The sequence below is a fragment of the Camelus dromedarius genome, chromosome 13, assembly GCF_036321535.1.
Source record: "Camelus dromedarius isolate mCamDro1 chromosome 13, mCamDro1.pat, whole genome shotgun sequence".
NCBI lineage: Eukaryota > Metazoa > Chordata > Mammalia > Artiodactyla > Camelidae > Camelus > Camelus dromedarius.
Window position 1 is genome coordinate 60011243 of NC_087448.1, and position 19582 is coordinate 60030824.

A 19582-nucleotide genomic window follows, 5' to 3' on the forward strand; every position below is an offset into this window, starting at 1 on the left:
GTCTGACCATTATAGCTTCAAGACCTAATCCTCAAAGCTAAATAAATCCTTTCCAAGCTGCTGTAGACCTGCCCCCAGATGTGGCCTATGAAACGTAACCTTAGGTTTGAATGACTTCGGGTCCCATGAATGATTATCTGTTAGGTGTCTTTTGTTTGTTTGTTTGTTTGTTTTGTATGTTTGTCTTTAAAGCCTTTCAACATGTCTCATTAGCCATGTGTAAATAATTAGTCTAATTTTTTTTTGACAGATAGACCCTCTAAAAGACAAGCACAAATCACTCTGCAGAATTGGTGATTCCGTGCATAAAGTAACCATAACCATTTTTTTAACTTAATCCATTTAAGTTTATCTTTGAAACTAGATATGAAATCAAAATAATAGGAAGTTAAACAGTAGGACATCCTCCAATCGCTCCATGTTCTTTTCATAGCAAGAAAATTGTTTTTGATCTGCAGCAAATCATGGTAAGGTAGAAAACCTCAAGGCAGCTGCTTAAAACCTTGGTCTCCTCTCCTCTTGTTATTGTAGCCAGAGTTAAAATTTACATTTGAATTATTCTCTCTTCTATCCTTCCGTGGTTTGCTGAGAAATCACATTTTCTCAATTTAGCCCATCATTTTAAACCTCTCTGGTACCATGTCCATCTCATCACTTACTAATTAGGAAACATGTGCCAGATTTCCTGATTCACAGTCGCAGAAGATCAGTTTGGGTTAATGGTCAAAACAGCCAGAGAGATGATAAAATGAGGAAAAGGCAGAAAAAAAGGGCAGTATCTGAATCTGAGATAGAGACACTTTTTAAAGATGATAAATTCTGTAAGTACTGACCATAAGAAAAGTTCATAGGAACAAGACTTGATATTTTATAAATAGTACTTAAAAAATAAAAACTTTCTCAAGTGAACTTTGAATCAGAGCACACTCTCAGTAGTCTGAAATGCACAAAGCGTGATCCTGCTTAAATGAGAAGGGAGGCAGAGACAATCCGTACATGGCTTTTTGAATAAAATAAGTATGACCTAGCAATTGATATTAAACATAAAAATTCCCTGCCTGTTTCCATTTAGAGTGAATATCTCACATGAGGAATGTTCTTCATTGAGTTTTCTTCATAGACGATTTCTTGGGAACAATTCTTAAGGAGGCATTTTAAGGTTGAATTTCCCATCATGGATAACTTACATTGAAAGTCTACAAATCCTGGTGTCCCAAATGAAATACAGACTATTTCATTTTGAAAAATGCTATAAATATAATACAGCATAAACAAATATAGCATTTTTAGTCTTTTCTTTATGTAGTCAATGAAAATAAGCAGCATACTTTCTATGTAGTAAGGTCAGTACAGGGCAATAGTAAAATAGAATTTTCTTTTAAATGAGAAAAAAAAAAGAAAATATCCCTTGCCTTTGTGAGGGTTAAATTTTATTAGAAGAAATGGGTAATAAACAATGAGATACGTGATTTGATATCAGAAAACGGTAAATAAAGTTAAAAATAGAAGCTCCAAACCTTGAATAATTCATACAAGTACAACAGTCATTGGCTGCCTCCTACATGCAGAACTTGTAACAGAATCTTCCGTGAAAGTTGGCTAGAAGAAATCTTATCTAAATCACCGCTGAATGGTTAAATAAGGTATAAATTTAATTGTGAGAATTATAATTCCAGCCAAAAGAAATATCTGCTAAAGGCAACCTTTTCCGTAGATATCCTGACTTCAGTGAGTTAATTTATCTGGGAACGTTTTAGAATTAAAAAAATCCATATGAATGATCATCAGGCTTAAATGACAGAGAGTGAGGAAAAGAATGTTTCTATGTCAAGGAGATCTGTCAAAACAGTTACATTATCCATCAAGCCTGGCGGATTCTGAGTGCTTCAAGTCTAAGACGAGTTCTAAGTCCTTTGCTAGAGCCATGAGTATAAAGGGTATTCTGTGTATTATTTGGCTATAGCAGAAAAAGCAATGGGTTTGAACCCATGCCCAAGTTCTACTGCTGCCAGACTGTTAAATTATAAGTGGTCACAATCTCTCAGGATTTTCTGTTTTCATCAATAAAATGAAAGAGTCAGTGATGACTTCTTAAGTCCCACTGGGTCCCCTTATCCTGTACTGGGGACCTAGTGCTATTAGCACAGAGAAAACTGGTCTTTGTGTTGGAGGGAAAGGGGATGGGTGAAGAGAGGAGGGCTGAAGACAACAGGATGGGAATCCTTTAACCTTTTACCGAAAGTGTAATAGACTCGAAAAGGCAAGGTCTGATTTGATGACTCTGCTAATGAACCTTCTCCATCGCCTCGCTTGGTCCTGCTGCCTGGTACAGTAAGTGACCATGCACTTTATGGTCCCTTCACGGACCATCTAGATTTAGGATAACAAGATGGACGACTTACAGAGAAGGGTGTGGCTTGCGTTTCCCACATCTTGTTAATTTTCCCAAAGAAAGACTGAAGCTCTAACCATGGTTTTTTCTCAAGTGTTCTTGAACCAACCTAGATTTTCAACCCATGTCACCTCTGTGAGGTACTTGGTTTGTAAAGAAATACTTTTTTTCATTTCACTAAATTTCCTTTCCTTCCATTTTCAGATGTTTCCCAGACCTATGATACTACGATTTAAGAGAAATGATTACTTTGCTACCTCTCATTTTGTTTATCCTGACAAGACTTTCGCTTTACCTGTTTGATATATTTATGTCATTCATTTTCACTTTTTCTGAAGAGACAAGTTTTCTAACTTTAAAGCTGATCTTCTCAGATCGGTCCCTTTCTCTGAGGAAGTATGGTTTTGCTTGTGAATTTCTACTTTGTATACTTTGCTGTGTTTCAGCAATAAGAATTTACTCAGCATTACTCAGATGGATCCAGATACTTTACAATTTAGTGCAGTGGCAGAAGAATGTTTCTATGTCATTTTCACCATCTTTCCTGTTGAAGTTCAACATCTTTTTGACTTTATCAATTGAAGTCTACTGAGTCTGGTATCTTTAGAAGAGAATCTTCAATGGTTCTTATATTCTTCTGCTGTGGTGTCATTGATAAATCGTAGCTCATCTCCTACAGGCCTTTTTGAATTGTTTTTCCTTCAGACTTTCTTGTAGTGAAGGTTATCAGCCCTTATTTTCTCCCATCAGACTGCCTCAAGAGAGCTTCTTGCAAATATTTGCTGTCGGTATTGACTTTAGCAAAGAAATTTAAAAGCCTCATTCAGAGATCAAGCCTAGGATTTTGGTCATCTTGAAATACACAGTTTTTTGTTTGTTTGTTTGTTTTTAAATTAAAGTATAGTTAGTTACAATGTGTCGATTTCTGGTGTACAGCATGTCCCAGTCATGCTTATATATACATATATTCATTTTCATATTTTTCATTAAAGGTTATTACAAGATATTGACTATAGTTTCCTGTGCTATACAGAAGAAATTTGTTTTTCGGCTATTTTTGTATATAGTGGTTAACATTTGCAAATCTCAAACTCCTAAATTTATTCCTTTTGACCCCTCTTCCCCCTAACCATAAGATTGTTTACTATGTCTGTGAGTCTGTTTCTGTTTTGTAGAATGAGTTCATGGTGTCCTCTTTTTTCCCTTTTTTTGGATTTCACATATGAGATATACAGTTTAAAGCAACAGAGAAAACTAATCAGATAATTCAGTGAATTTTCTCAATAGGAAGGTAGATTGTAGACAGATAGGCACCAGTTTACCTCTCAGACTGTCAAATTACTCATTTGGATTAGAGTAAAAAGTAAAATAATAGCTTTACCTAGCATGCATATGGGCCTGATAACAGAGCTATACTTTTTTTTTTAATGGAGGTACTGGGGATCGACCCCAGGATCTCACACACGCTAAGCACATGGTCTGCCACTGAGTTATATCCTCCCCCCAGCACTGAGCTATTCCTGCCCCTTTACTTTTCAATTGTCTGGAAAGAGAATGTCCCTGGAAAGACAGAATGATGGATTAAAGGAATCCTGGAGCCAGATCAGAGACAAAATTACTTCTATTTTCTGTTGTGCCATGACCCTGAGGCTCTTTATTTAGGGTTTGATTTTAACATATAATCCTAAGGATACGAAAAGACTATAATATTCATGTGAGAAATTTCTTTGTACATAAAATGTACATGGAAACTAAATATGGCATGTTACATGTATAATGTGTTTTATGAGAATTCATCTAAATTATAGTAGAAGATTTATCTCAAATAGATGTCATTTCTTTCTGGAGATACTATGGAGTAAAATGTGGGGGAAAAAACTTTGGAATGCTAATTTTTAAGGCCTTCCCAAAACTAGTTTGGATTTTTCCACAGAATCCATTATAACTCAATTGTAAATATCAAACTAGTGTCATAGCTTATTCTCCTGCAAAAAAAAAAAAAAGTGTGTTGTATACAAGATATCAAAATGTAGACTTACCACTTAGCAAAAAGAAATTATGACATTGATAATATTTTTCACAAAAGAGGTAGAATGTTGATGAAAGCTATCATAGAATTAAAGCAGGAAGTACTTTTTTCCCAATGAGGAAACAAAATGACTGCCAAAGTGACTTGATATTACATGTGTGCTTAAGAATAGGCCACAATTACTTAGGATATAAATCTATGCATACTGAGCATGATGAAGAGAAGGGTGAACCGAGGAAAAGATGTGTCAGAGGAAGAGATCTGAGCTCTGTGAAAAATAGCTTTTAGTGAATTTCTAGGCGTAAATTAGGGTTTGCTCATAATATCCAGATTATACATCTTGCGTATCATACATACTTATTTAACAATTTTTCTGTAACAAATTTGGCTTCTCATTTCCCTGATTTATTTTATATTTTTATCTTTCAAAGGGTAGATATTAACAAATCTGAACATTTCCACAAGGCCTGCCAAATTGAAAATGTAAAATGAAAAATGATGATCACATTCGCATCTAGACGAGGACTCGGAGACAGACAATCCTATATATAGTCTTTCTTCCCGAGGACCATTTCTGCATCTTCTAAGATGCGTTAAGATCATATAGCTTCTGCTACTCATACTTCCAGCCTCACCCCCGAATAATCCATCTTCTCAAAGAGCCCCAAGAGGTACTTTTGAAATTATAAATAACAAGGCTATAGATTTTCCCCATTCTCCCCCTTGACAAGGTGTTCTAACCACCTCAGCAAATGAGCTCAAAAAAAAAAAATTTTTATATATATATATAATTAAACAACTACTACCGCCCATTGAAAAGGTGACTTGAAAAAAGACTTGGAAGAGTACTTTTTCATTGTTTTCCATCTACATAAATATCCAGTGTCTTAGTTCTCACGGAGAATTTTGAACAAAATAGAAATCCTATCAAAAGTCTAATACTACATTGATAGAAAACTTTTACTTGATTTTTAAGTTATTACATTTAGGTCATAAGCAATCAGATGAGCTAGAATTCTCAAGTTCTACATTTTTTTATATCTTAATTTAAAACTAACATGGTATCTTTCCTTGGCCCAGTTTGAAAACATGTACTTCCTTAATTGCATACTGCTAATATTTTTTTCTCTAAATGTTAAACTGATGGTATCAGAACTAGTAATTTAAAGGTTTTCGATGTCTTCAAACTAAGCATATTTAACCATTCACTGTTCCTTTAAGTCAATGTTTCTTGAAGTGAAGAAATAATCACTGGATTTGTATGAAAAATTTAGCTTTTGAATTCTCCCCTTGGTTGATTGATTCAGAAATTTTAGAGGTCTTGAAGTGCTTTAGTATTTAGTTTAGATTGAGAAACAATTCTGGAAACCAAATTTTATGCTGATTTCATGTTTATTTCAGATTTCAGATTTAGGGTTTATTGAGAAATTGAGACTCATGAGACTCAGAAACCTGAAATGATTTTACTTCTTGCAATCACACTCCCCGACCATCCTTTATCAAATAGCTTTCCCCTGTTCCTTCAAGAGATATCTAATGGACATCATCAGTTTGCTGGGACTTTGAGTTATTAAAAAGTGGCTCCAGTGAATTTTACCATCAGTTTAAAGCTGTCCCTCCTCTTCTTACCAAAAGCCTGACACGTGGCTCAGAGGTCCTGGAAACATTCATCTTTTTGTTCATCCTTTAACCCCAGCACTGGAGTGGAAGAAGGGACACAGACTATTTCTGTTCTTGCCATTCCTTGGTTTCTGCAGGGAAAAGGGATGGCAGGAAAAGTTAAAGGGCTTTCCTTCACTGGCACCCTGGCCACAGCTCTTTCCTTGTTGTTTGTCTGCATCTCTGGCTAATCCTGAGTAGCCTCCTGATGCTCCTGATGGGTGCACAGGTGTTCTTTACATGGCCCTGTGTATCTGCAGGCTGCGTAGATCTCTGGGTCTGCGATTCAGCTCTGCCTGATTCCTTCCAGTCCCCGGACTCTTGTAACCAGCATTCGGCCTCTTTCGGAGCCCTGTGACCCTAGCAAGGCCAGGAGGGCGAGGTGGCTAAAGCCCAGCTTCTTGGATCGCAAAACCTTGCTACCTCAGATGGCAGGAGGACAGGCGGCTGCCAGCTGTCCCACTGCCAAGTCCCGTCGTTTGTCTGCTTTTGCTGTCGTGCTAGACCCAGACAGACGAGCAAGCCAAGCTCCTGGGAAGATGCTCAGCAGGAACTGAGACGCCAGCTTCTCCTGCTGTAGACGTCACCCATCTTTACGGGGCACTTTCTGGGAGTCTCCCTCACTTGACTTAGGTGGCTGGTGAGGCCACCCTCATCTCTCCCTCTGCTGTTCCTAAGTAGCACCGACATGTCGTGCCCCGACCTCACAGCTTTCCTGCCACCTCCTCCCAGTGTTCTCTCCATATAGACCATGGGGTTGGAATGGCCGGTGGTTGATGACAGAAATGATACTCATACGTCTTATGAAGCCCTCGAGGGAAGAGGAGGCTGCAATTTTCTGTAGGCTGTCTTCAGAAAGTGGCTACTTGGGGCTCTTACCTGCATCTTCGGGTTTTAAGTAGACACAGACAATAGCATCTGCCCCTCAACTTACTGCCCCTTCTGGGGCCGACTTAACGTGAGTCTCTACTGAGGGAAATAACTGTATTTAGATTTTTTTTTTTTTAACAGAAGCAAAATTTTGACTAGAGACTACCTTTTTATTCCCTGACTGTGTGTGTGTGGGGGGGGGTGGGGTGGCGGGAAGCCCTACACCAGAGAGGAACTGTTTTTCTTCTCTTTATCTTCATTGATTTGGTGCCACCACACGGAACTCCGTGTTCCATCAAGAGGCTTCCAAGGTCAGATCCCTTGATTAGCTTTGGTGCTGCCTTAACAGGCGCTTGGAGGCGCCGGAGGTGAAAAGGTGGCTCGCTGTTTGCTTGGGATTATTTATTCTTTGTGTGAGTACCGGCAGCAAGAAAGGAGAAGACCAGAGGTCTGTTTGCAGAATCACCCGTTTCTCACATGAAATCTGGCCATTAAATGCAGCATCTGAGGTCAGCCCGCTTCATCACGCACCCCCGCGCCCCAGCCCAGGCAGCTTCACATGATTGATAGGCTGGAACAACACACTTGAACAGCCCTGATTAAAATGTTATGGGAAAGGTAGTAAAAACTTCCAGGCATCCACAAATATTTTTTAAAGGAAGTTCTCTGACTCATTGGCACTGTGATCTTTTTGTTGTTGGCCCCCAGTCTTACATCAAATGCTTGTAATTAAACCTCCCCCGCCAGGCTGAGAAGTCATGTCATCTGTTTATAAACAGCGGAGAACAGTTTTGAAATGTTCCCATTGTGGGAACGGCCCAAACAGTCTGTGACAGAAGCTCCCTCAAGCTTTGTTCTCTTCAGTCTCTTTCGTTACCACGAATAGTTCACTACGCGGATGCATTATTCAGCCAGTTACTAGCGCCCCTTAGTTTTTCTAAAGCACCCCCTAGTGTTTCTTTGTAAATATCCGTGAATGTTGCCAGAATAGAGGAAACTTGGTACTTCACCAACATGCCCGTAACAAACAGAAGTCAGGGGTCATCAGACACGTACCAAGTGCTATAAAAGGTGACCCAAAATGCCCTCTGGAGTGATACTGTCACCTGGTGCTTTAAAAACAAGAGACCCCAAACCCCATCAGCCCATGAGCAAAACTGGTTGACAGCTCAGGTTAACACACTCATAGGCTGAGTCCTCAGTTTCATCAGGAGCTCTGTTTTTTCCATACACGTGTGCCTTTTGAAAGTCAGAAGTAAGTAATTTTTTGTGTGATTCAGGAAGTCATATTTAATGTCTACTCTTTGAACGCCAAAGGAACTGTAATATATCCGAGTTCCGAGTTTTTGTTTTTCTCTTAGGAAACCTTAGTAGTCATCTAGTTCAAACTTCCAATGAAAGTGTCACCTCCTTGAACCTGTGTGATAAGAACAGAGTCTGCTCAGATATTAAGGAGCTCCAGGTTAGATGTTGCTTTGTCCTGAGCTCATAACTGCTTCCTCATAACTCCTTCCTGATGGTTCCCATTTTGTCCTCTAAAGCAGTCAGCCTTGGTATCTTTATTCTTTTACATAATTACCCACAAAATATTTGAAGTTAACTATTTTGGTGACTGTTAATTAATCACATTTGGCTTTCCGGTTGGGTAGAAGCAAAAAACAAGAGAGAGAGAGAGAGAGAGAGGTGCAACTTATCAATAAAGGGAAAGAGAATATAAACCCTCTGGTTGGTTAGCAGATATTTAAATAGTTTTTATTTTAGAATACATACAAATTTTGAAAATACCAGATTCACAAATTCATAGAGTTGAAACAATCTTTAGAGGTCAGGCGGAACAGGTTTCCACTCATTGCTAGAATTTCTCTGTCGTCTGACTGATGGAAGATGCTCCAGGCTCTGGATTGGAATCTCAACCACACAGGGTGATCCATTCCAGCTCTGGAACAAACTCGTATTGCCAGGGAATCCCCCTTCCATGCCTTTCTATAACTTTCATATCAAAGATCCAAGTTCTGCTTTCTGGGGCAGATAAAAGCAATTCTCTGCCCTCTGGAACAGGGCAGTTTTTGATCATTCATAGCAGCTATGGCGATGACTGGTTTTCATAAAATTTTGATAATCCAAACAGGAAGAATCAATATCTGGCTATTAATACCATTAAGGTAGAATTATACATCTAATATGACTCTATATACAGAATTCTGCTTATAATTAAAACTTTTTTTGAAATGAGATAACTGAACAGGATGAGATTGTCTAAGATCATGAAGCTGATTGCTAGTGGAGCTGAGCCTGGCACCTTGCTCACCTGACACAGTCTGTTCGTATCACTGTGCCTTCTGATAAAAGTTAACTTGAAATGCTTGTTTTCAATCAACAATTGCAATGCACTCGTCTTCTAATCTCTGGGAACTGGCAGAGTTTAGAGCAAAACAAAACAAATACGTCATGCTGTGAAATCTCAGGAGTAAGAAAGTGTTGTCAAAGAGCCACTGCTGAAGGACACTGAGGTCCAATTCTGGCTTCTCCATTAACCAGGAGTATAGCTTCTGTCACATGGCCTTTTTGGTCCTTAGTTACCTTATGTAGGTTTTGTTTGTGTGCTGGATTCTGAGATGATACCCACATGCTGTAGGAAAAAGCACCACGAATGTGGAAGGGGACAGTGTTTCCATACATGAACACTTTTCCGCATTAGATGATGTAAATTGTAAATTTCCCACAAGCTCTAAAATCTGTGCATGCATCCTCTCTTATTCAGATCTCATATACTTCTTCAATATGGAGACAGTGAACATTACACCTCCTCAATTATTCTCCAGACTTATCTGCACTCTCAAGAGAGATTTATTTATGAAAGAAAACTCAAAGGGGAAGCTAGGTTGTAAACACCAACTCTAGAATAAAGCGGTAACCTACAACAGACTTTAAAATGCACTCCATAATTAATTCAGCTGAAATCAGTCCTTGTCTGGGTTATTAATTTCAATGTAAGAAAATTTGAAAGTGAAACTTCATTAATAATATTAAGTAACTATTGCTAGTTTTCACTAAATAATTATGGACCATAGAGTTGAATATGCTTTTACTTCTTCCAAAGTTTTATTGTGAAAATCTTCAAGCACGTTTATTGGCAATATATCACAATGAATACTTTATTATATTCCTCTATTTTTAATCTACCCCTAAAACATAAACTTTTTTTGTTCACCTTCATTTATGAGAGATATTTGTGCTGTGTTTAAAATTCTGGGTTGACCTTTTTTTTTCTTTTCAGCACTTGAATGCGATCACTCTGTCCTGCATGGCTTCAGACAGTTTGATATCAGTCTTATATTTTTCCTTTGAATGCAATGTGTCTCTTATTTCCACTCCACCCCCAATCCCCACACCTTCAATATTTTTTATTTATTTTTTGAACAGTTTGAATATGGTGTATCATGGTGTGCATCTGCTCGTGTGTGTATTTTGTGAAGGTATTTATTCTGCCTGTGCAGAAGGCTAGACAGAAGCATATAGAGTTTATACCAGGAAATGCACATGCCTCATTTGCTAGGACATTAGTGCAGGAATTTGAGGCAATATTGCCAGGAACTGAGCTGAGTTTGAGTTTCATTGTTGCTGCAGTCAGTTTCAGCCGACCATACTCTTCTGCTTAGAGTGGTGCTATGGACCACAGGTCTTTGTGCCCCCCAAATTCACACAATGAAATCTTGACCCACAAGGTGATGCTTTTTGGAGGTGGAGCCTTTGGGAGGCAATAGAGTCATGAGGGGGTGGCCCTCATGAATGGGATTAGCACCCTTATGAGGACAGACCAGAGAGCTAGCTTGCTCTCTTCCTGCCAAGTGAGGGAACAAAGAGAGGTCAGCCGTCTGCAACAAGAAAGAGGGCTCTCGATGGACCCTGACCCTGACACCCTGATCTTAGACTTGTAACCTCCAAAACAAAGAGAATTCAACTTCTGTTGTTTATCTGATGCTTTGTTATAGCAGCCTGAACTAAGACAGGTAGGAAAGAGGGGCCCAGGGCTGTTTCCTCTTCTCCCACTCGGCTAACGTGTTCTGCTCCTTGGAGGAGAGGTGCCTGGGTGGGACTTTGTGCCTCCCCGCCAGAACCAGCCTCCTGAGCAGTGGTGGGGTCTACGGAAAAGAGCTTACAAGTGAGTGGACACCCCCCTCCTGTCTGTGTCCCGGGGGTTCTAGCTTCTCACACTAGCGCGCACTCAGCCTTTAGAAGTCTGTTTAAGACGTTTGTTCTGAAATCACCTTATTCTCTTGTCTGGTGCCCGTGTGTCTCACCTGCACTCAGCCGCAGGTGAGCTGATGCTTTTTGCAGGAACCTGCTTTCCTTTGAAGTATAGGTTCCTTGGTTTCTCACCCCTCCGATGGGGTCATAAAAAGTTCTGATTCTATAGCTATGTGACTTTTGTCTTTTTTTTTTTTTTTTTTTTTTGCTTCTGGTGTAAGACATGTGAAACTGCTACACACATTTGACATTTCAGACTGTCATATTAAAAGAGCCATTGTTTGCTTGCTTTAATGTGATTATAAGATCATATTTATCCTTTTAATATTTCCTGATTCTAGATATTTTGATCTCTTTCTCATCATTTGGCTCTAAAAATAGATTTATAAAATTTTAATTAGATTATGGAAATAGAATAATGATGTACAGTGACATTTGGTAAATACTTTCCGGAATTTGAAACTAAAATATTTCCTATTAGAAACATGACCATAATAAAGGAAAGGGATTTGTATTTTCCACAGATGTCACTTTAAAGCTATTATTAGATACAAGGTCTTTTAATGAAGTATCATGAATATTACGAGTCTTTTATCCAGAACTGAAATCAGATCTCTGAAGATGCTAATTGTTTACAAAAGCACAACAAAGTACTTTGCTTAATGGTATTGAGCCAGTTACATGAACTAGATATGCTGTTTTTTCATAAATCTCTGAGTCATTTTGACTTTGGGGGAAAAATGTCTTAAAGTATCTGTTTACAAATCAATGTTATGATATTTTTCGTGGGAAAAATATATAGGTATAGAGGGATTACAGTTTGATTCAAAATTGCACATTCTTATGAATTTATCAAATGGAGAGAAGAAAGTGAAGTGGCCCCAAGATAATTCTCTACAAATTAACTAAGTGTTCTGAAAGTTTTAAAATCTGACTGGGACTCAATTATTACTACCTATTAAAAATAGATGTTGCATTTAGTGTAACTATATAGTTTCTCACAGCTCCAAGATTCTCTAATTCCTAATTGTATATCTCTGTTTTTAGTGATTTGATTGAAAATCACCCTTATATGAATCTTTCTATAATTACAGGTTTTATATGGGGAGAAATTAAACAAATGTGGGATGGTGGACTTCAAGATTACATCCATGATTGGTGGAATCTAATGGATTTTGTGATGAACTCCTTATATTTAGCAACAATCTCCTTGAAAATCGTTGCATTTGTAAAGGTAACTACTGTTTATTTTTGGGGGAAATGAGTTCTGATAAGTATTGACATACCTTCCATTGCTATTATTTTTATTAACACTGTTACCCAGAGTGTTAGCTGTCTGTGAAATTTGTCAGCTCATGACTTTATCAATAGGAATAAAACATATAGATAATACAATTTATAGCCATAAAACCAATTTTAATAAACATTTAGAAGTTGTCACTCAATTTTGGAGGGATCTAAACTGAATGATGCCTCAAAATTATTCACGATAACTGCACTAGTTTCTAAACCTTTCCACTTCTAACGAAACTCTACCTCAAACATCGCTCGCATTTCAGTAACCAAAATCTATTTTTATCAGTTACAACTAACCGATGAAATTACATAGATCAAAATATTACTCTTTCAAAACATTGAAATTATTATTTCAGTTTAAGCTAATGTCGTTTGATATAATTAGAGCAGAATATAATTTCTTTCTTCTCATCCCATTCAACATGACAGTGCCTGAAATCTCACACACCCGTCACTCCCCCACATTTTGTACAACATCAGTCTTATCCCAAATCACATAATTTACATAAAATGGTTTTGTTCTGCAATGACAGCTGGGGTTATTTTGTACTTTGGAGGATGTTTTTCAAACCTAAGTACTATCATCTCCTCCTTCCTGCCTTTCTTTCCCCCCTCTTTCCTTTTCTCTTTGTAAAAATTTTGTTTCTAAATGATTCGTGAATTAGTAAAAAAAAAAAATAAAGAGCATTTAATGGGGGTGTACATGAATAATTCATGCACTCTAATGATCTGAACTGGAAAATGCTAATGTGTAAGTGAACTCTTATTCATTTAGTCTCGTTCTTAAACTCGTGGCTCCTGCCATGTTCAGCTATAACAGGGTCAAATTTGCCCAAAGTTGTCTCCCGAATTGTTCAGTTAAAATGTTTCCAGCACTTGCCAAAACATTAAGACCGAGCATTTTCTCCCAATTTCATGGAAAGCAAGCTGTGTTTTAAGAATGGAAAGACGTTCTGATCATTTTTCCTATCTGCATTAGGATGAATGGCCTGAGGACCTTATTAAGATGACAGAAGGTACCATGTGAACCTAGGAGGTTATGTATCTGCCTGGGAGATAGACAGTCTGTTTTTGAGTTTATAACTTTTAAGTGCATATCTCCTAAAACACAGACTCCTGTTCTCCAATCCCAGAAATTCTAAATCAGAAATCTTAGGGAGGGGCCTATATTTGCATTTCTTACAGATTCATCAGGTGATACTGATGTTGCTGGTCTAAGGAAGATACTTTGAATAGCCGCGGGCTGTCAGATTCTATTCTGCAGCTCAGAGAAGCATGGGGCTGATTCCAAAAAGAACCTCTCTCATACAATATTTATTCTAAGAAATATAATATTTTTATAAATTCCATTGATATGGTTTTACTTACAGTACAAATATATTTTTGTATATAAGAACTCTGTTATCTATTGGGTGCAGTTACATAAATTAATGGATACTTGCGGATTTTTTGCCTGGATGGTTTTAGATACTGGATTTGAATTTTCTCCAAATGTAAATTCTTCATGTGCAACATCTATTTGAATATTAAAATATAAACGTTGTGCTTTATACTACACCAGGGGAAAATTTATGTTAAAAATTCAACTCACCCACCCCAAGGGATGAAGAGGAAAAGAGAAGAGGGGAAAAAAGAGAGATGGAAACGTACACAGAAATTACCTTAGATGACGATGATGGAGATAACACAGACTCTTCGGAAAATATGCAGTTTGTTGATGCACTTTGGTTGTAGGAGTTCAGCTAGGATTGTAAATATAATTTATGAGATGTTGTTTCTGAATGATTCGCTTGTGTGACTAAGGCTTGAGTTGCATGGGTAGTGCTAATGGCATGCACTTTAGAGCCTGGTTTCCTGGGCCCAGTACTTTCCTCCATCACTTGCTAGTGATGTGAACCTGGACCTGCTTCTTCACTCCTCTGTGCCTCTCCTGTAAAGTAAGGAAAGTAACAATGTCTCCCCGATGCTGTTGGCATAAGAAGTAAATGGATCAATACGTTTAAAGTGCCGGTTAGACAGTCAGTGTACAAGATTAATCCTTCTGTCTCTTTCACCCCTGTTCCTTCTCCTGCTTATACTGTGAGTCCGTTGGACTTGCCTCTTGGAAGGTCTTTATTGGGCCTCTTCATTTGCTTTATTTTAGTTGCGAAAGAGTCGGAGCTCTGAATTCACGCTTGCCTTTACTAGGTGCAACCTAGGTGAATTAGGGCAAGTGATTTAAAATAGGGCTCAATTGTACTATCTGCTCAGTGATGATGCTAGTCAAAAGAACACCTACTTTGGGAGTCTGTGATGTCAAACTGATTTGTTGACTCACCCTTCCTTACCCTTTTTTTTTGTGTGTGTTCTATCATTCCATTTTTCTTGCTCGTTTTTAATAAATTATAACTTACTATTTCAGGAAAAGGCACTTTATTAGTGTCCAAAAAGAGATTGCTATAAATAAGGCAAACCGTCGTTATGTGAATCAATCAACAGGAACGTATGAGGTCACACTAAGACACCAGCTCTCCATCTGTTTGCTGAGAATGCAAAGATGCCTGAGCTTCAAAGCCCCCGCCCTTTAAGCAGTTCACAGAAAGGAAAGAGAAATGCACAGAAAGACCTTACAATGTGGTCAGGTCCCCAACAGGGGCTACGGCAGCATCAAGGAAGGAACCAAACTTTGCTGCATCATTCTGCAATTATTTAGGGCAGAGTGAGTGGACATCTACCATGTACACGAACACACACGCGCTTTCATTCCAGGGAGAAAAGACACAGTGGGCAAGAGTCTGAGTGTGTAAAGGAAGTCAGCATCTCGGAGGGATGATCCAGGAAATGGGGGCAGGGAGAGGATGGAAGGACCTTCCATATCCTGTGATAGAATTTGGATTTTGCCCTTCGCATAAAGAGGAGCCATGAATGAGATTTAAACAGAGAATGAGTCAAATGATGATGAATGCCTGAAGCTGCTCGCAGGTAAAGACTTTCCTTAGCATGATGCAGACAGGATGACCAAGGAGTTCGATACAACTGGGATCCCTGCTGGGGCTGCACGGGTTTTACCTTCCATCTGCAGGTGCATCAGCAGTAACACAAATCTCACCCTAGGTCTTTGTGGCCAAGCCATGGGTCCAGACCAAATGAACTGTCAGCCCTTACTGTAAAAACCCTTTCTTCCAGGGGGAGTACCTCTTAGAACAGGCCGAAGGGCCGTACTGGCTGATTTGGTTCATCCTCTTACAATTCACTCACCTGGAGTGGGTATTTTTTCTTTTCTTAAACATACAAAAGAGACCTTCTAACCAAAGCCATAGTTTGGGCTCTGATCCATGCGTGATATGGCTACTGCCTGTCCCACTGTCGTCCTACCAGTGTGATCTGGGGCAAGTTACTTAATCTCTGCCTCAATTTTTTTATTGGTAAAATGACACTAATAATCAAATCCCATAGGATGTGTGTGAAGATTACATTAATAAACACATTTAATGCCACGGGATAGCTCTTAACAGAAGCACTCGGTTGGTTTAAATTTTTCTTAAAATGCAATAGTGTTACCTTGTGCAAAGAGAGCCCTGAAGTTTTGAGCCCTCAGTAATCTCCTCCTTCCACACAGGCTTTGTGGTCCCTCTTTAACTGCCTTGATTCACAGCTCATGGATTGTAGCTTCTTTTTGTTTGTTTTTAATTTGCTCTTTATGTTTGAAGGCGATGGTTTGTCAGTCATTCCCTCTTCTCAGCACCTATAAAATGTGAGTTAATCCAGGGCTTGTGGCTGCCTGGGCACACTTATAAAATGTTACTTCACCTGCATTAGGACTGGTTTTCCCCTAAATATTCCGCAGTCCCTTTCCATGTGTACAACTTGTCTTTTATATTTTTTATCTTCAGTTATTTGGAAGAAATGATTAAATTCCTATGTCTTGGGCACTATGTAACATAACATGTAATATAAATAACATTTTCAAAAATCGAAATTACTATGAATAGGAACATTTTATTTTAATAGTCATGGTCGAATTTTTCATAGTACCATTCTTCTACATAGTTCTAAATATTTCTCATTGATCTCCCTTATTCTTATCAGCAGGAAAGAAGGCAGATGTGGTTTCCATTTCAGAAATGCTGTAATGGTAGTGTATTCTCCAAATTATGAAATTTTCTGAGTATTCTTTAGTTTTATGGCAGACAGCTGTAGATATTTAAACTAATTGTTTGATCTAGTATTATCTACCACAGGAGAAAATCATATGCCTTCTTATTGTCTCTCCCTACTTAATGATCTAACCAATTTGTAGAAAGGGAAAGGTTTTCACCTTATAAATCAGACATTAAAAACAGCCTACATTTTCTATTTAATTTCGTATGAAAATACTTTCAATTTGCATCAACTTAAGCTTTACTCATTTTGATTGATTCCTTGACCTTTATAAGTATGCATTATACCTATATTTTCCTATATTCAAGGAACTTAATAACCCAACATTATGATTGAATCCATCTTCCTCTCTTAACACTTCTGCTGATGTCTTCATGACCTGGATTCAACTTCCTCTTTGAGTCATCACTCTTCCCAAGCCCTCTGCATTCCAGCTGTATTAAGATACTCACATTTCTACAAACGGTCCGTCTTTTCTAACAACCATGCTTTTGAATATGTCTGTGATTCTTCACCCTAGAACCTAGGCTTCTTGAGCTCCTATCACATATAAAACACTCTACTAGATGTCCAATATCAAAGATGCTTTAGACAAAGCGCCCTGCATGGAAATCTGACAAGTAATCCAAGGGTAAATATTCTATTTTGTAGGTCAGCAAAGGAGCAAGTGTCTTAAAAAGAATCGAAATAGAAATGAAGGCTTAAGGCAAGACCAAGCGTTTTATGTTAGAAAGTGAATCCTTGCGGGAAAGGAGAACAGGAAGGGATGGTCCTGAAAGGACTAGAGGTGGGTAAGGTCACTCTGGGTCTGTCTCTCTAATGTGGCACTACCTGCTCTGGTCAGCGGGGCCCCAGTGTCCACTCCTCTGTGGTCTAGAGTACTTCTCAAGGGGAGGATCAGCGTTCCTTATTTAATATCCACCTGCTTCACTGTACTGTCAGCCTGCAGGGCGTGAATTATATCTTGTTTGATCATGACTGTGAACCCTGAAGATAGTGTCTGACACCCAGTAGGGACTCAACACGTATTTGATAAATGAGTAACAGCTGAAGAATCAAAAGAATTAGAATTTAAATCCATTCTAGACAAAGGGCCCAGTATTCATAGAAGAGACATTTTGGTGAACATGTGAGGGTCATTTGGGAATTGTCGTACGTACCTAATTGGGTACAAGTGGCAGGTCAGTCTTGAAAGGAAGTCAAAACCCAGATTCCAGAAGCTTCATAGGATGTGCTGGGAAGTCAGAATTTTATCAGGAGGACATTGCAGTCACAGGAGAACATTAAGCAGGATATGTGATGGTCTGATTGGCCCTTTTAAAAGATGATACTGGAGGAAATGGACGATTGGTGAGATAAGGCTCAAGACAGGAAGAACAGTTACTGGGCTATTATCATTATTTCTGTGGGGAATAGAGGTGCTTGTTGTTAACAGAGAGGATACCCCTGTAGAAGGGAAAGCAACGTATATAAGATTTCAGTGTAAAGACTGGGGGTTTGAAAGGGAAGACTCCAGGATCAACCACAAATTCTGCCTTGGGGCATTTGCTGCCATTCATGGAGATCAGAAAGCATACCTTGAGGAGTTTGAGGATGAAAAGATGAGTTTCAATAATGCTGGCCTGTGAGATTGAGACACTTGTGAAATATCCAAGAGGAAAAGTCAAGAGGCAGCAGAATACCAAATAGGGCTGTGGGGTGAGATGTCTGGGCTGGGTCGTGCAATTGGAAGTCATCAGCTTAATAACTGACAGTTGAAATCACAGGAAACATCCAGGGAGTGTAGACAGAATGAGAAGAGAGGAATCTTGAGACTCGAACTCAACATTGAAGGGGAAAGTGAGGAAGAGGAACCTGCAAAGGACACTGACAAGAGTCATCACCATGGCTGCAGGCAAACAAGCAAAGACAAAATGGGAGTATAGATTTTATGGATAATTTTTAGCAAATAGCATCAAAGCAAACTTTAAAATTCAACTTAATCTTTTAATTCCTGAAACTGGCTGTGGAAAACACATTTAATAACTAAAGAATTACAGTTGTTCTCTACAAAGTCCCAGAACAGCCTGGTTTGTAAGAATTTTAAAATTCACCTTATAAAACAATGCTTATATTTAAAGACCTAAGGTAAATGTACATAGATGTGAATGAGAGAAAAAGAAATTAAAAGGTAGAAGTTAAAAGAATGAAATCAAGAGATCATTACTAAATGTTCCTATCTCTATTTCTTCCTGACAGGAAACAAGGTTTCTGGGTCAGAAAACAAACAAATTACTTACGTACCTAATTTACGTACGTAACAATCCCAGCCCTGGTTCCCTGTGCTCCAGGACCCCACAGGGCGACCAGATGTATCCTTCACATACACGCGATTGTACCACAGGAGAGGAACTGGGAAACCATGGATCTCAGTGCTTATTCAGTGCAGCTGTGTCAACTGCCCACCTTCCCCCTAGAGAAGGAAAGAGAAAGACCTTCACTTCCTAAAGTAAACAGATTCTCTCTGCGGAGGCACAGGTCCCTCGGATTTTTATTCTTAGAATGCAAGCAGGTGGTACCAGGGGAGATGTTTCTCAATTTCTCAGGAGGGTCCCTGTCTTTAGCGTCCATGGCTTGTTTGCCATTCAAATATCTTTTAACCCGAATACCAGCAATATTTTTCAGGAGGTCCTGACCATGCAGGAGTGTGAACGTATTCACGTAGCATTGTTTCTCAACACTTAACAGAAGTGCTGGATTCTGAGTTAGACTCGGGTGATTCCACTGGGGCAGAAGCTAGCGTCTCTGATTTGTAAAATGGGAAACCCTCCTCTTACGATTTTGCAAGTCCCAGCTGAGATAATTTGCTAAGAAGGGTTCCAAGGTACAGTAAGTCAGCAGCAGAGCTGCAGCCGGTCACCATGTGATGATGGATTCTACATCCAACTGGCTCCAACTGGCTGTGAGAC

The 19582-nt window shown here is 38.8% G+C and overlaps 1 protein-coding gene across 1 annotated transcript in view; it reads left to right on the forward strand.

The window, feature by feature from the left end:
• Positions 1 to 19582, forward strand: part of TRPC4 (transient receptor potential cation channel subfamily C member 4) — a 166907-nt gene that overhangs the window by 122576 nt on the left and 24749 nt on the right. The window contains exon 5 of the mRNA XM_031465903.2: positions 12293 to 12432. Within this exon, the coding sequence (XP_031321763.2) occupies positions 12293 to 12432 (140 nt within the window). The remainder of the gene's footprint in view (positions 1 to 12292; positions 12433 to 19582) is intronic.